General features: G+C 26.9%; 1 protein-coding gene across 1 annotated transcript in view; it reads right to left on the bottom strand.

The window, feature by feature from the left end:
* LOC135931065 (uncharacterized) overlaps positions 1-13,160 on the bottom strand; it is a 32,658-nt gene extending 19,498 nt beyond the window's left edge. Inside the window, exon 1 of the mRNA XM_065467929.1 lies at positions 12,017-13,160. Coding sequence (XP_065324001.1) covers positions 12,017-12,823 — 807 coding nt within the window. The 5' untranslated portion in view covers positions 12,824-13,160. The remainder of the gene's footprint in view (positions 1-12,016) is intronic.
* Between the last annotated feature and the right edge of the window lie 429 nt (positions 13,161-13,589).

Here is a 13,589-nt window from a genome sequence, read left to right as displayed (position 1 = left end):
CGCCAGCCTGAACAGAAATGAGTTATAAGATAAATAACAACTATGACATCACATCTTAGGCATGGAGTTGGCCAGCTTTTGAAAGCACTAATTCGAATTCTTAAGCCAATGTAGTGCAGTGCTGCAATCCATTTGGTAGTAAACATATATAAACATAATTGAAAAATATTCACTAGAAAAATAAGAAAATTGACATCATGATCGATAGAAAAATATATAAGCACTAAAATCAATTTTAAATAATTTTAAATATTGTTACTTTTTTTATTCTAAGTAATTAAATCTTATATATTTAACTATTTTATTTATTAAAATATATCATAAACGCGTTGTCTTAAATATCATTTTAAGTTTATAACCCCCCCCCCCCCCAATGTATACAATACGTCACTATAAAACAAAATTCAAAATAATGAATTTACTAAAATTAATAAGATAACGACAATTTCAAAATTTTCATAAAATAAATTTTTTTTATAACCCAAGATTATTTAACCCGATAAAGGCTTGCAATAAGTTGGCCTAAACCCCTCCGACAAAATTTAAGCCCTCTCACCTTTTAGCTAAATCCTTAACACGCTTATGAAATATAATATATATATTATTCAAATGTCATTTATATGTAAAGCAAAGTTTGATTTTAAAAATTGTGATTTCATCTGAAAGATTTATTATACATGAATATTACAAAATATTTACTTATAAAATATTAATAAAAATAAGATTTGCATCAGAGAATTTTCTAAGAATTCTTTTCAAAATATTTTATAAAGTAATCAATGCATTTTTTTACTACATTTGAAGGGAATTTCGTAATTTATTAAATATTAAACAAATTACTTTTTATAATAATCTTTGAAATATTCTACTCACATATTGATATGTGCAGCGCCGTGCCGAGACTTTTGGTGGCCCAGGCCAAAAAATAATTTGGAGGCCCCAAAAACAGAATTTGCCTAAGCCTAATTGATAGCCTTTCTTAATGAAAATTAAAAGAATAATATTACTTTTATTAAATTTTAATCATAAATGAGTAATAGTGAAACAAATCCCTCCATTTAAGCCGATTTTTAAAAACGCTAACTTAGTATTTTATCCAGAAAAATATTATGCAAGCTTAAAGATTTTGCTCATAGATGTCCAAAATATAGTCATAGACTCAAATATTGTTATTTTATTTATCCTCATCGCCTTTTTATTTGCAAAAGATGTCAGTATAATCTAAATATCATTTTCTATTGATATTAAAGAGAGATTAATAAGTCGGTCCTGTGGCATACAGGATCGTAGATAAGTTTTAATTAAATTGAGCTTTGAGAAGTTCCGGTCTGCGGATGCCACGGTAAAAAAGGAATGATTAATGATTCTACAATGGATATATTTGGTAAAGCTTCATTTAACCTATTAGTGTTAATATAGCTTAAATTCCCAATGGAATTTTTTAGATCTTGCGGAATAATATTGCATTCTACCGTATGCTGATCTATTAAATATTTAATTGGCAACATTCTTTTATCTCTCTTTCAGGCACATTTATCAATTCTGGTATATTGAATATCGATCCGAAATGATCTTTGAAGAGCTTTAACTGTTGGAAACGTTCCTCCACTAGCTTAATCCAGTAATACATTGAAAAATTTAATCTCATATTTTTTGAAGATAATGTATAAACATGTCATTTCCATCGTAAGAAAATTGTTTTTGAACTTACCGTCTACGAATTAATGTTATTGAAGAAAAGCACTGCTCCTCTAAACTCATTTCTAATTGGGATCAAAGGGTCTAAAACTAGCATACTATATAATACAATATATATCAAGCTAAACATTAAATAGTCGAATCTAAATTTTAATTAAAATAACTCAATAAAATTAAAGTAATTTAAAGTGTACCCACCTGAAAGGTATATATATTAAACGAAGACTATATTGCAAACTTTTTTATTTTAAAATAGACTAATCAGAATATTCAATGCCTCATAGCTATTACAACTACAAAAAAACAAGGCCATATTTATATATTCTTAACAATTTTTACAATTTAAATAATTTTATTTACAAACGAATTAAAAAATATGGAAATGTTTTGGTATAAATCTGCACAACGTATATTATAGTGATAGCCAAATAAATAAAGAATTGATGATCATATGTTCTTTTGCTTGTGCTTGTCTAATTATAGCTCAAGAGTTGACAATTACATCGAATTCTAGATTATTATCAATACATTATTATATTTTAATTGTTTTTAAAATAAACTACTTTGAAAAAAAAAATTTCTTTGAACTATTATTGTTCGAAAGATAATTAAGAATTTCTCTGTTATTAGGGACAAAACAATTATAGCGATTTTTATTTAACTTTGTTAAAAAAATATGTTTAAATTTATATATATTTTTTCCCCAATTAAAAAAAAATAAACTTTAATTATAAACGAAACATTATTAAATGTGTACAATTGTAAATGAAAATTAACTCTAACAGGATTTTATTATATCTATATCAGATATTTATTCACTTACATAATATATTTTAATATTATTTGAAATTGTAATTCTTGAGGAATATGACTTTTGGCAGAACTTTAAATTGGTTCATACCAGGTGGCTCGTAGAAAATATTTCTCGTTTTGAAATCTTTATAACTCTAAACTGCGTCACTAGTTTTATTGAAATTTCATAACTTACAATGTTGTTGTTTTTTATTTTAAATTATTTTATTCACACATTGTAGTCTAGTGGATTTAAATGAGAGAAGTTAGGGAGGTCTTCGAGCAGATTTTATAAATAGTGGGTAGTAAGGAGATAAAATTTTATATTTGGACCGAGTGTTATACGAGGGAACGTTGTCTTGGATAAAGATTTAATTGTTTAATAAGGCTTTAACATCATGATAAAGGATCCAAACCTTAAAGAATATCGGTTCAGGTTCGGATACAACTACCGGTTGAGGTTCAGTTCTCCAATAATAATATCGGTTTTGAACCTATAAAACCCGGTTCAAACCTTATCACTACACGCTTATTAGAAAGAAAATAATATTTTTCAAAATTTTATCATTATTTTTTAAAAAATAATTTTCAGTCGTATACAATTAAAATATTTTCAAGATCCTCTTATGTCAAATTTTATCTATAAGGAGGAAGAATAAGATTTAGGGCTGGAAACACATATATATAATCTAACTTTGGTAGCGGCACCGTCAAATAACAATATAGAAATATATCTGAAATTAATTATTGATACTTATCACGTCAAAACTGATTATTAATCATCTGTTAAATTATTAAAAGGTGCACACAGGTTCACCGGCATTTTAAGAGGTACGGTTCAGGTTCGGGTGACAAATTTTTCAACAATTTAGTAAATAAATAACGGTTAATACAGGTTTAACGGTTAGATTTAGGTTTGGTTTGGATCCCTGATTAAAAATTCTTTTAGAATTTGATATAAATACAAAAATTACCGTCTAATTTTATTGGGCGTCAATTATTGAACGGCCTTTTATAATCAGGTATTTATGATGTAAATATTTCGTGTTAATAAATATAATGATTTATGATGTAAATATTTGGTGTTAATAAATATAATAATTTATGATTAAAACAGCCATATCCGCATCAACCGGAATCCGGATATGAATAAAAAATTGGATTGATTTGGGCTGGAGCTTAAAATTTATAAATATTTTGATAAAATTGAACTATCAGATTTCTACTTATGGTTCCAACAACAGCAAGCGCAGGGAGGGATTTACATCTTTAAAAAGAATTAAAGATTCGTAGAAATATATCAATTGAAAAAAAAAACAGAGTTTGAAAGAGAGTTTTCAAAGATTTTCTACCCAAAATTTTAAGCAAAAAATTTTTGAAGATCAGCAATTAAGAAGGTCAAAATCAATTTGTGATTTCATTATGAAAGTTTTTTTTGCATAAAAATCACAAAAGATTTACTTATAAAAAATTTTCTTTAAAATAAATTTGGAATTTTATGAATTAGACCAAAAAAAACTTGATCAAAATCTCAAGATTTTTAATTTTAAGAGCATTCCAAACATTGGGTAAAAAATATTATATTAAAATCTTACAATACAATAGTATTTGTAAGTATCTCAACATTTTACTCAAAGATAAATTCTGCTTATTTTTCTAATCTTTAAATTTTGTAGTGGTTTTGCAAAATTTAAAAAAAAAGGATTTTATTTGCTTTCCTAGTAGTAAACTTCACGCTTCGTGAATTTATTTTATTATCATAATTCCAGATGTTACGTTGTAGTATAAGGTATTGGCAGCCAAATTCTAGGCATAATCAATCTCTAGTTTAAATATAACTGATAAATATTATGATAAGAATAATCCTTTATCTCAAATCCATGAATGTATATACTTCACAAAACTATTTTTCATATATTTATATAAAAAATTCTATTTAATTTGAAAATGTTGGAAATCATGCGATTATAATATAATATAAACTTGTTTTTGTTTAAATTATTACATTTGCCATGAAATAAGATAAACAACGGAAAGAAAAATAAATTAAGGCTTAAAAACTCTGGCTCTTTCCTCTTTGATACCTAATGATTGCATTCACTAATCCTAACATATCCAATTGTCATTAGATATTAGAAGACTCCTATATGAATAAATCACTTTTCGTATTACCAAATAGAGATTGACGTTACCCTGATGCCCTATTAACTTTGTTGAGCCAAACCAGACAACTTGTGAAAAATATATTTAAAGGCCAGACCATAAAAATTTTTATAGCTTTAATTAAACAATTTTGCCTTATTTTCCTTGAGAAAATTATTACAGGCCGGACAATTTCTACAAAAATATTTTGCATACCGGGTAAAAATTTATGATCCTGGCCTTTTAAATATTTCACTGGCTGGGCTACGCTGACCTCTATCACCAAGTATGTGCCCCCCCCCATAAAAATATGGGTAGGATCATCTTACAAATTTAAACAAAAATTACTAATATACATTGTCCTAATCTCAGTTAAATTTTAATTATTTTATTTGAATCGAGGCGAAAACATCATTTATATATTATATACCGTTTTTAAAAACAAAATAAAAAACTTTTAAGCCTGGCCCGAATTTTTAAAATTTTTCAGGCCTGCATCTTTCTTTCTTTCTTTCTTTAAATTTCGGCCGACTTTCAGAGATCTCTGACGATTCTATTTTATTTATGGAAACAGCCCATAATTCCCAAAATAGGATCAGAGTAATTTCCACTCATGACACATAAATGATGGCCTCAAAGGTGATCTCCTTCCTGGGATAACAAAACCAATGCACATCTCATAGAATGGAGGAGGGGGGGGGGGTATCCATTGCCTCAAAACTTAACGTTTGTAAAATAGAGTTGTCTTTATGAAGTTAATTCGGTTTCAACAATGTGGCGGCAGACGTCTTGGTTCACCAGTTGGTGGCAACAAAGCTGTCATCAGTAATATCTCAAGTTTCTCTACCATAATAAAAAACGCTCAACAGACTACTAAAAAATTTATTTTAGAGATGTCCTGAAAAAAATATTATTTTTTTTCTTCTATTTTATTCATTAATCTTTATACGTCCAAGCATTACTACTCTAAAGAGTAATATTTATATATGTCGTATTGGGATATGAAATCCATAACTATTTGAAATCTCTTAATTTAAAATAATTTAATGCTTTTTAAATTTGAACATTTTATTTGACCGGAAATGTGAGCAGGTATGAAGTACTAACGTACTAACACTGTGAATTTCAGACAATTTTACTGAAAACTTTTGAACCCCACTTAACTATTCTTACATCGATTTTGCATATAACTTTATTATTTCCATGGGATGTTAATCTAATTAATAAAGAGATACCAGTTAGTTGATATATCGTTTTATTTATTTGTAGGGTAGATTTTGATTACAATATTAGTCCTATTTTTTTTAAAAATTAATGATTTTTTTTACTAATTTTTAATTTTATTAAATTATACCAAAATATATTTCGCAATATAAAATCAACATATTTTTTTTAGTTAAAAAAATAATTAACTAATTTGACTTTTATAAAAAAAATTTAATTAAAAGTATTCAATTTTTTAAAAATTTTTATTTTTACAAAAATTTAATGGCAATAATGGCAAATGATGTTTATTTTTTTACTGTATAAACAAAAATATCGAAATCGTAAATAAACAACATTTAATTCAAATATAAATATCAAAAACTGCAGGCCCGGACAAAAGCCCGATTAGGCCACTCTTTTTAAAATTAACACGGCCACCGGCCGAATATTATAAAAATCGACTATCCATATATATATATATTATATATAAAAATAATAAAGTTGTGTCATAAAATGATTTATCACATTCATTCACATCTCATATTTTTAGCTAATTAATTTGAGAGACCAATTTATAATTTTTATATTCCCTTTAAATCCAAACTTTTTTCTAATTAGTAAAAAAGAAATATTTTTAATAAATTCTTTATTTATATAAGCCTTAGATGCAAAATTTCTTAAATTTTATTTTACAACATATTTAAGAAAAATAATAAAAATGATTCCATATTTGCTGAAAAACGAACGGAAAAATGAATTGGTAGATTTTTCAAGTCTAAAATTTTTTTTTTAAATAATATTGGCAGCCTGAATATAAAAACCTGGGTCGAAATTTCTTTTACAATCCCAGTATGGGCCGGATCGTGCAATAGGTACCTTTACGGGTCTCTGATATTAAAATTTATATATCTTGATTGGGTAATTCCGAAAGAGCTTCTAGCGCTTACTATAAATCAAATAAAATTTGGCCTTCAAACAAAAAATTAATATATTTTATGTTTGTGGAGTAGAAGGGGGGGGGGGGGGTGGCATTTTAAAGTGAATTGAATTAGTAGATATCGAAGATGTAAAAGATTTTAGCCAAAAAATATTACTTAAGCCTCGTGATGCGCAAATGGAAAGCAGAGAGGATTGACCCTCTTTTGACCAAATCTCGAGACTTAGATAAAAATAGAAGCCCCTAAATCGAGGTACTTTTAAAAATAAAGCATAAATATTAAATTATGATTATAATTATTCTAGGGGTGGTTCTCCCGGGAAAGATTCATAGTTAAGGTAAGGCTATTGTCATAAGTTTATAAGCTTATGGACCTCCATTTTTTAAAATAACCCCCCCCCATAAAAAAATTAATATTAAAAACATCCACCCTCGAACCAGTGAGCCTTTCAAATGAAAACGCCATTCGCTCCGATGATATCTCTCATTCTCTGGAAACAGTATCCCTTTGACTTGAGACTATACTTGTCTTGATTTTTCAGCAAAGTCCAACCTCTCATTTACTGCAATCGAAAAGGCAAAAATCCTTAAAAAATAAATATGCTGGTCTAACCAACACTGTGCTCATACCAACCGTTTCTAATATATGCATGTTGGGAAGTAAGGCCCTCAATTTCATTAAAAACATAGGGGAAAAAAATGAGACATATCTCTGGGATCCCAATGAAGAATTTTACCTTCGTCATCAGATTTCTCTCTCGAAATCTGCCGGTCCAATTTTTTAAGCACTCACTCTTTTCTAGGTGATATGTACCTTTTTTAATATTTATTAATTATTTTTTTAGTTCTTTTTAATGTTTATCTTTATAAAATATATATTTTTATGGTATCGCGTCATTACAGAGAAACCATTACAGAGAAAACATTTACAGAGAAACTTTTACAGAGAAAATAATTAAAGAGAATGTCGTTTAAAGAGAATTTTTTTATAAGAGAATTATTTAATAGAGAATGTATTTTACAGAGAAACTTTTACAGAGAAAACAATTAAAGAGAATGTTGCTTAAAGAGAATTTTTTTATAGAGAATTATTTTATAGAGAATTATTTTATAGAGAATGTATTTTACAGAGAAACTTTTACAGAGAAACTTTTACAGAGAAAACAATTAAAGAGAATGTCGTTTAAAGAGAATTATTTTATAGAGAAAACTATTATAGAGAATTTTTTATGTTTAAAGAGAATTATTTTATAGAGAAAACTATTATAGAGAATTTTTTATAAAGAATATGATTATTTTATAAAAAATTTGTGTAATTATTACAAGGAAAAAAATTTACAATATTTGAAATAATATTAAATATTATAATTACCTTTATAATGTTGTTAAAAGTTACTTTGGAAATGTAACTGTAATAAGTTAAGTTAGTAGCTAAATTTGGAGAAATATAACTAGTTACAGTTACTAGTTTTCTTTTTTTAAATATAACTAGTCACTACTATTTTTCATAAATAACTAGCGAAATTTTTATAGAGAAAACTATTAGAATTTCTCATATGATATTATAAAATTTGGTTAAAAAATTTATAACGCTCTCAAAAATAATTATTGAGCTTTTGGTGTAATTTATCCGTGATTTAATATCATAAACCTTAGATAATCTTAAAATGATGATAAATAAGAAATAAATGTTATATAGAGCGCTTTCTTATATTTTGTGAATGCCAAATTAGAGAATAGAATACCATTTGTATATGAAGTTATTATAAGATAAACCTAGATAAAATACCAAATAAGAGGTTAGCAATGTTCATTTCGAAATATCAAATAAATTTTTATTCATAATAAATCCAAATAAACATAGTATAAATAATATACCAATATAAAAAAATACAATTATATTATTAAATTAAACATTTAAATTTAAATTGTGGGATAAAGCCCTTAAATAATCCATCATGGTTCTTGAATGGAAATCTTCAACAATTAGAAGAATCCTTTTGGATCTTTCTCGATATTCTTTCTTTGACACTGGAGCTAATAGTCCTAAAGAATATTGTTCCAATTTGTAACTATTAAGGCTATCTTCGTCTTTGAGAGCTATAAATGAAAAGATTTTTAAAATTTAAAATACAATATAATTACTAACTCTTTATAAATTTCCAGATCGTTGGATGATGGGAACTTATATGAGACGAAAAACTCCGATGCCAGCCCTCTACAGAATTATTTGTATTCGGTTCACTAGCTAGTGTCGATTCATAACAATTCCATAGGGAAATACCAAATATTGGAGATCTCCTCTCCATCGCTATCATTTTCCCAATCCATGTCTCTTCAAAATATTCTATCAAGGGGGCAAGAATAGCCCTATTTTCCTGATAGAATATGGAGGCACATAATTCCTCAAATCCGTGAATTACGTCCTCAACTGGGACATATGCCAGTGACATTAGCATCTTTATATACATAGCAAAATTAGTTTCGCTTTTGTATGCATTGCAAATGCGGGGATTTTTCTGGACCGTGCGCCATATGCATTGCGACATATGAAACAGACACCCGCGCATTGCAGTCATTGGAAATGACTGTTTAAAAGCAGATAAGGCTGCTAATTCAAAATCAATCATAATAACTTTTGGATTTAAAAAAATTTGGAAATTTTTAATTTGATTGAAAATATTAAGGTAATCTTGTTGGCGACGTGATGCCATCAGAACATAAATAGCGGGAATAATGGTTTTATGTTTCATCCCGTGGATGGTGTATATTTGTTGGAAGAGAGGGAGGCATGTTTTGAATGTGCCATCTGCATACCATTTATCGCATGTTGATAAAATTGTAAATTTTAATGGTAGAAAATATTATGCATCGGTGATCATGATGACCACTATCATAAAGTAAAAATTGTTCATTATTATTGGATAATTGATATTCGATTTTAAACATGATATAAGATTATAAAACTTTCTGAAATTCAAAAATAGAGTTTTACATTGTGTCAATTTTACTCTATTTTAATGCTACCAAATATAATGATATAAAAAAATTAAATTTTATCTATTGGACCGATTTCTTTCAAAATTAGTACCTCTTTCTAAAAAACTCACTTTATTTCAAATGATGAACAAATTTAAGAAAGTTTAGCAAAAAGATAATTAAGATATTAATGTATTAAATAAATGATGGTAAATTGAGATGTAAGATTGGTCTTTTGTAAGTATTTCATACATATCGTTAACACATAGTATATGGCCAGTCAATACATACTATGTTTTGACTGGCCAAAAAAACATTATGCACACCCTAAGTAATAATTACACAAATTTATACAAAAATGTTATATATTATATAGATTAACATTTTTTATAATATAATCATATTCTTTAAATAAAATTTTATAAAAAATTCTCTATAAAATCATTCTCTGTAAAAATATTCTCTATAAAATCATCTCTGTAAAAACATTCTCTATAAAATAATTCTCTATAAAAAAATTCTCTTTAAACGACATTCTCTGTAATTGTTTTCTCTGTAAAAGTTTCTCTGTAAAATACATTCTCTATAAAATAATTCTCTATAAAAAAATTCTCTTTAAACGACATTCTCTTTAATTGTTTTCCCTTTAAACGACATTCTCTTTAATTGTTTTCTCTGTAAAAGTTTCTCTGTAATTGTTTTCTCTGTAATGGTTTCTCTGTAATGACGTGGAACCATTTTTTATATATATAATTTTTACTATATTCTAATTTGTTTTTTTTAAATATATTTTTAAATTAAATTTAATATTGTTCATATTTGTTATAATTTTTTACATTTTTTTTTAAAAGTTTTTTATGAATAAAAGTATATAAGTTAAAAAAAATTATATAAATCCCACCATCGTCAATTTATATTTTTACAATTTTTTAAGTTTAATTTATTTTTTTTCAAGTTTGGACCGCCGTATAATTCTTGTTAAAAAGATCAATTTATTAAAACGGGTGACCCAATATTTTAACCAAATAATAAAACGCGAGTTTGGAGATATTGCTCATAGATGGCAGAAAGATTTGGGCATCTATCAACGAAATGGCGAGGCTTGCGTAATATTAGTTTGGCTAAAATCATAAATTAAAACCAATTAAACAAGCCGTTTAACAAAACTCCCTCTCGCCCATAACATCCACTCAAATTGATTTAAAAATTTAGATTTTTACTTGTGGTCTCGACAAATTACCCAAGACTTTTATAAAAGCAAACGACCGAGAAAAGGGTTTCGAATAGTGTTATTAAACGGCTCTTTAAGCCGATTTTTAAAAACGGTTAGCTAAATATTTTAACCAGGAGGATATGCACGCCTGAAGATTTTGCATCTTTATAGGCCTAAAAGTAACATCTAATGAAATCTCGAGGTTTAGACAATACTTTTTTCTGGCTAAAATATTTAGTTTTTCTTTAAAAATTCGACTCAAATGGAGCCGTTTAACAACACTAGTCAAAATCTAAAAGGGTAAAAGCCATAGAGAAGGTTGATAAAAAATAATCGTTCGTTATATACCTTTTATTAATACTTAATACACGTTGACGTAATTCTCTGCTTCACACATAAAATAATACCAGAAAATATGAATAATAAAATATTATCTAAAATGGCAACAACAAAGAAAAATTTTCCAATATAATTACAAATATTAAAAATTAATTATTTTTTAAAATATTTAACTTTTAGACCCTATATACAAAACAAAAATTATTCAATTTATTTATATGAATCTTTGATGTGGCATAATTATATGTAAAAAATATAAAGAGAAGAATGAAAAGGTCTGAGAATAAAAATGCCAATCTAAAAGAGAATATTAAATTTATGAATAAATTATTTCTCAATTCATTAAATATAAATGAAGGGGGCTTAAAAAAAATTTGATTTATATATATAACAAATATATGAGATAAATCGATTTGATTAATCTTTAAGTTTGTCAAAAATTATGGGATACTAAATCAATTCTTAACCAGTTTTATATATTGAGGGGATTACAAATTACATTGATAATTTTATAGAATATAATTAAAAAGAAAATATATTTATATCCTCCAATTAATACGTTTTAAGAATATAAAGTATTTTCTTAAAAAACCTTAAAAAAATCTAAAAACGAATGGCAAAAAAACTAATTTTCGAAATCGCGAGAAGGAAATGAGTGTAATATTTTTTTTTTAAAACCAACTTAAAATAAAAAATAAAGGTATCAAAACCTGGGGTAAACTGCAAAGAAAGCTTGCGACCCAACATGCTATCATCATTCCCTTTTGCCTTCTTTCGGCATAGCGAACCGATAATGGATGCAAAATTGACATATATCTATCGATCGCTATGCACACCAAAACAAAGGACGAAAGGTAAAGACCGAATATACGCACGAACATCAACAAACGACAGGCGATATCCCCGGCCATCCATTTGACAGTTATTCTCCAAGATATTTCTAAAGGGATCAATAAAAACGCCACGAATAAATCGGCTATGCACAAGTTGAGTAGGAGAGTTCTCATCCGGAAATAGGATGTGGAGGACGCGAATATGAGAGTCTTTTTCTTGAACGTGTCCTTCAGGCTGGCAAAACTTCGTTTGGAAAAGGTGACGGGGCTAGTCAGAAACACGGAACGATTCAATTTAGAATACTGGTAGGAATCGTTATAAAAGTTTTCCGATTGAACCGATAATCCATCAGGCATCAGCGATTTTGCACTCGAAATTAGCCCTCCTCCCGTTTTAGCATAGCTATTATTATTATTATAACGAGGCAAGCGCGGATGATGATAAAAAGATCTATAAGTAGCGGCCGAGTTAAGACTGACTATGAAAATTATGTTGGCTAAATTGGCCAAGGCCGCTATGATAAATAATATGGAATACATTATGATCGCGAATAGGTTAATATTTGTGAAAATAAGTTCGGGATCGTGTTTAGTAGAATTTGCTGAGAAATGATCATAAATCCATAATAAATCGGATATATTACTACTTCCCATTAGGTATTGGAGCGTAAGGTTCAAATTCATCTTCTTTTTTTTAAACGAAGATCGTGCTAACGATTTTGAACAATTTCAAGTTATTGCAATATACCATAAATTATATGTGATGTATTTTCGTGTGGAATTCTGAGATATCTAACAAATTAAAAGATGGAAATATGACGAATTTTCTTTTTCTATGCTATTTTTTACGCGTTATGTTTATGATAAGTATTTCCTAATTCCCCTCTTATTGAATTATAAATTCGGATATAAATTTTAATTTAAAATAAAATTAAACATTTTTAAATTTTGTTGAGCTAATAATTTTATTAATAAAGAATAAAACTTGCACAACTTTAAGTAGAATTCAAAAAAAAATAAAATAAATATAAAATTATGGCAAAATGCACAAATAAATGCATAATATTTTTTTTTTAAATTAACCAATAAAAAAAAATAGGTATTAAATTTCGGAACCCTGTTTAAATATAATAAATATTTTTCTTTATATTATTTTTTAGAAAAAAATAAATTGATAGAATTATCAAAATATTTTTCATCTTTATTTTTGAAAAAATAAATTATATTATTTAAAATTTTGGAATAAAAATAACTTTTAAAATATTATCTAATTAATTATTTTATACTGACATACAAAGTAATCTCTCTATCCAGGGCACATTTTAGATTATTAGATGGGGACTCGATATCAAAATGAATAGAAGCGGCTGGAAAAACTTCTAATTCTTAAACTGAAATTTTATGAGAGAGTTGTGAACTTAAATTATGTTTTTGCAAATAATAATTATAT

This window comes from Gordionus sp. m RMFG-2023, chromosome 1 (genome assembly GCF_954871325.1).
Source record: "Gordionus sp. m RMFG-2023 chromosome 1, tfGorSpeb1-WG-v2, whole genome shotgun sequence".
NCBI lineage: Eukaryota > Metazoa > Nematomorpha > Gordioida > Chordodea > Parachordodidae > Gordionus > Gordionus sp. m RMFG-2023.
Note: the sequence above shows the minus strand (reverse complement) of the source record. Positions and strands in the feature narration are given on the sequence as shown.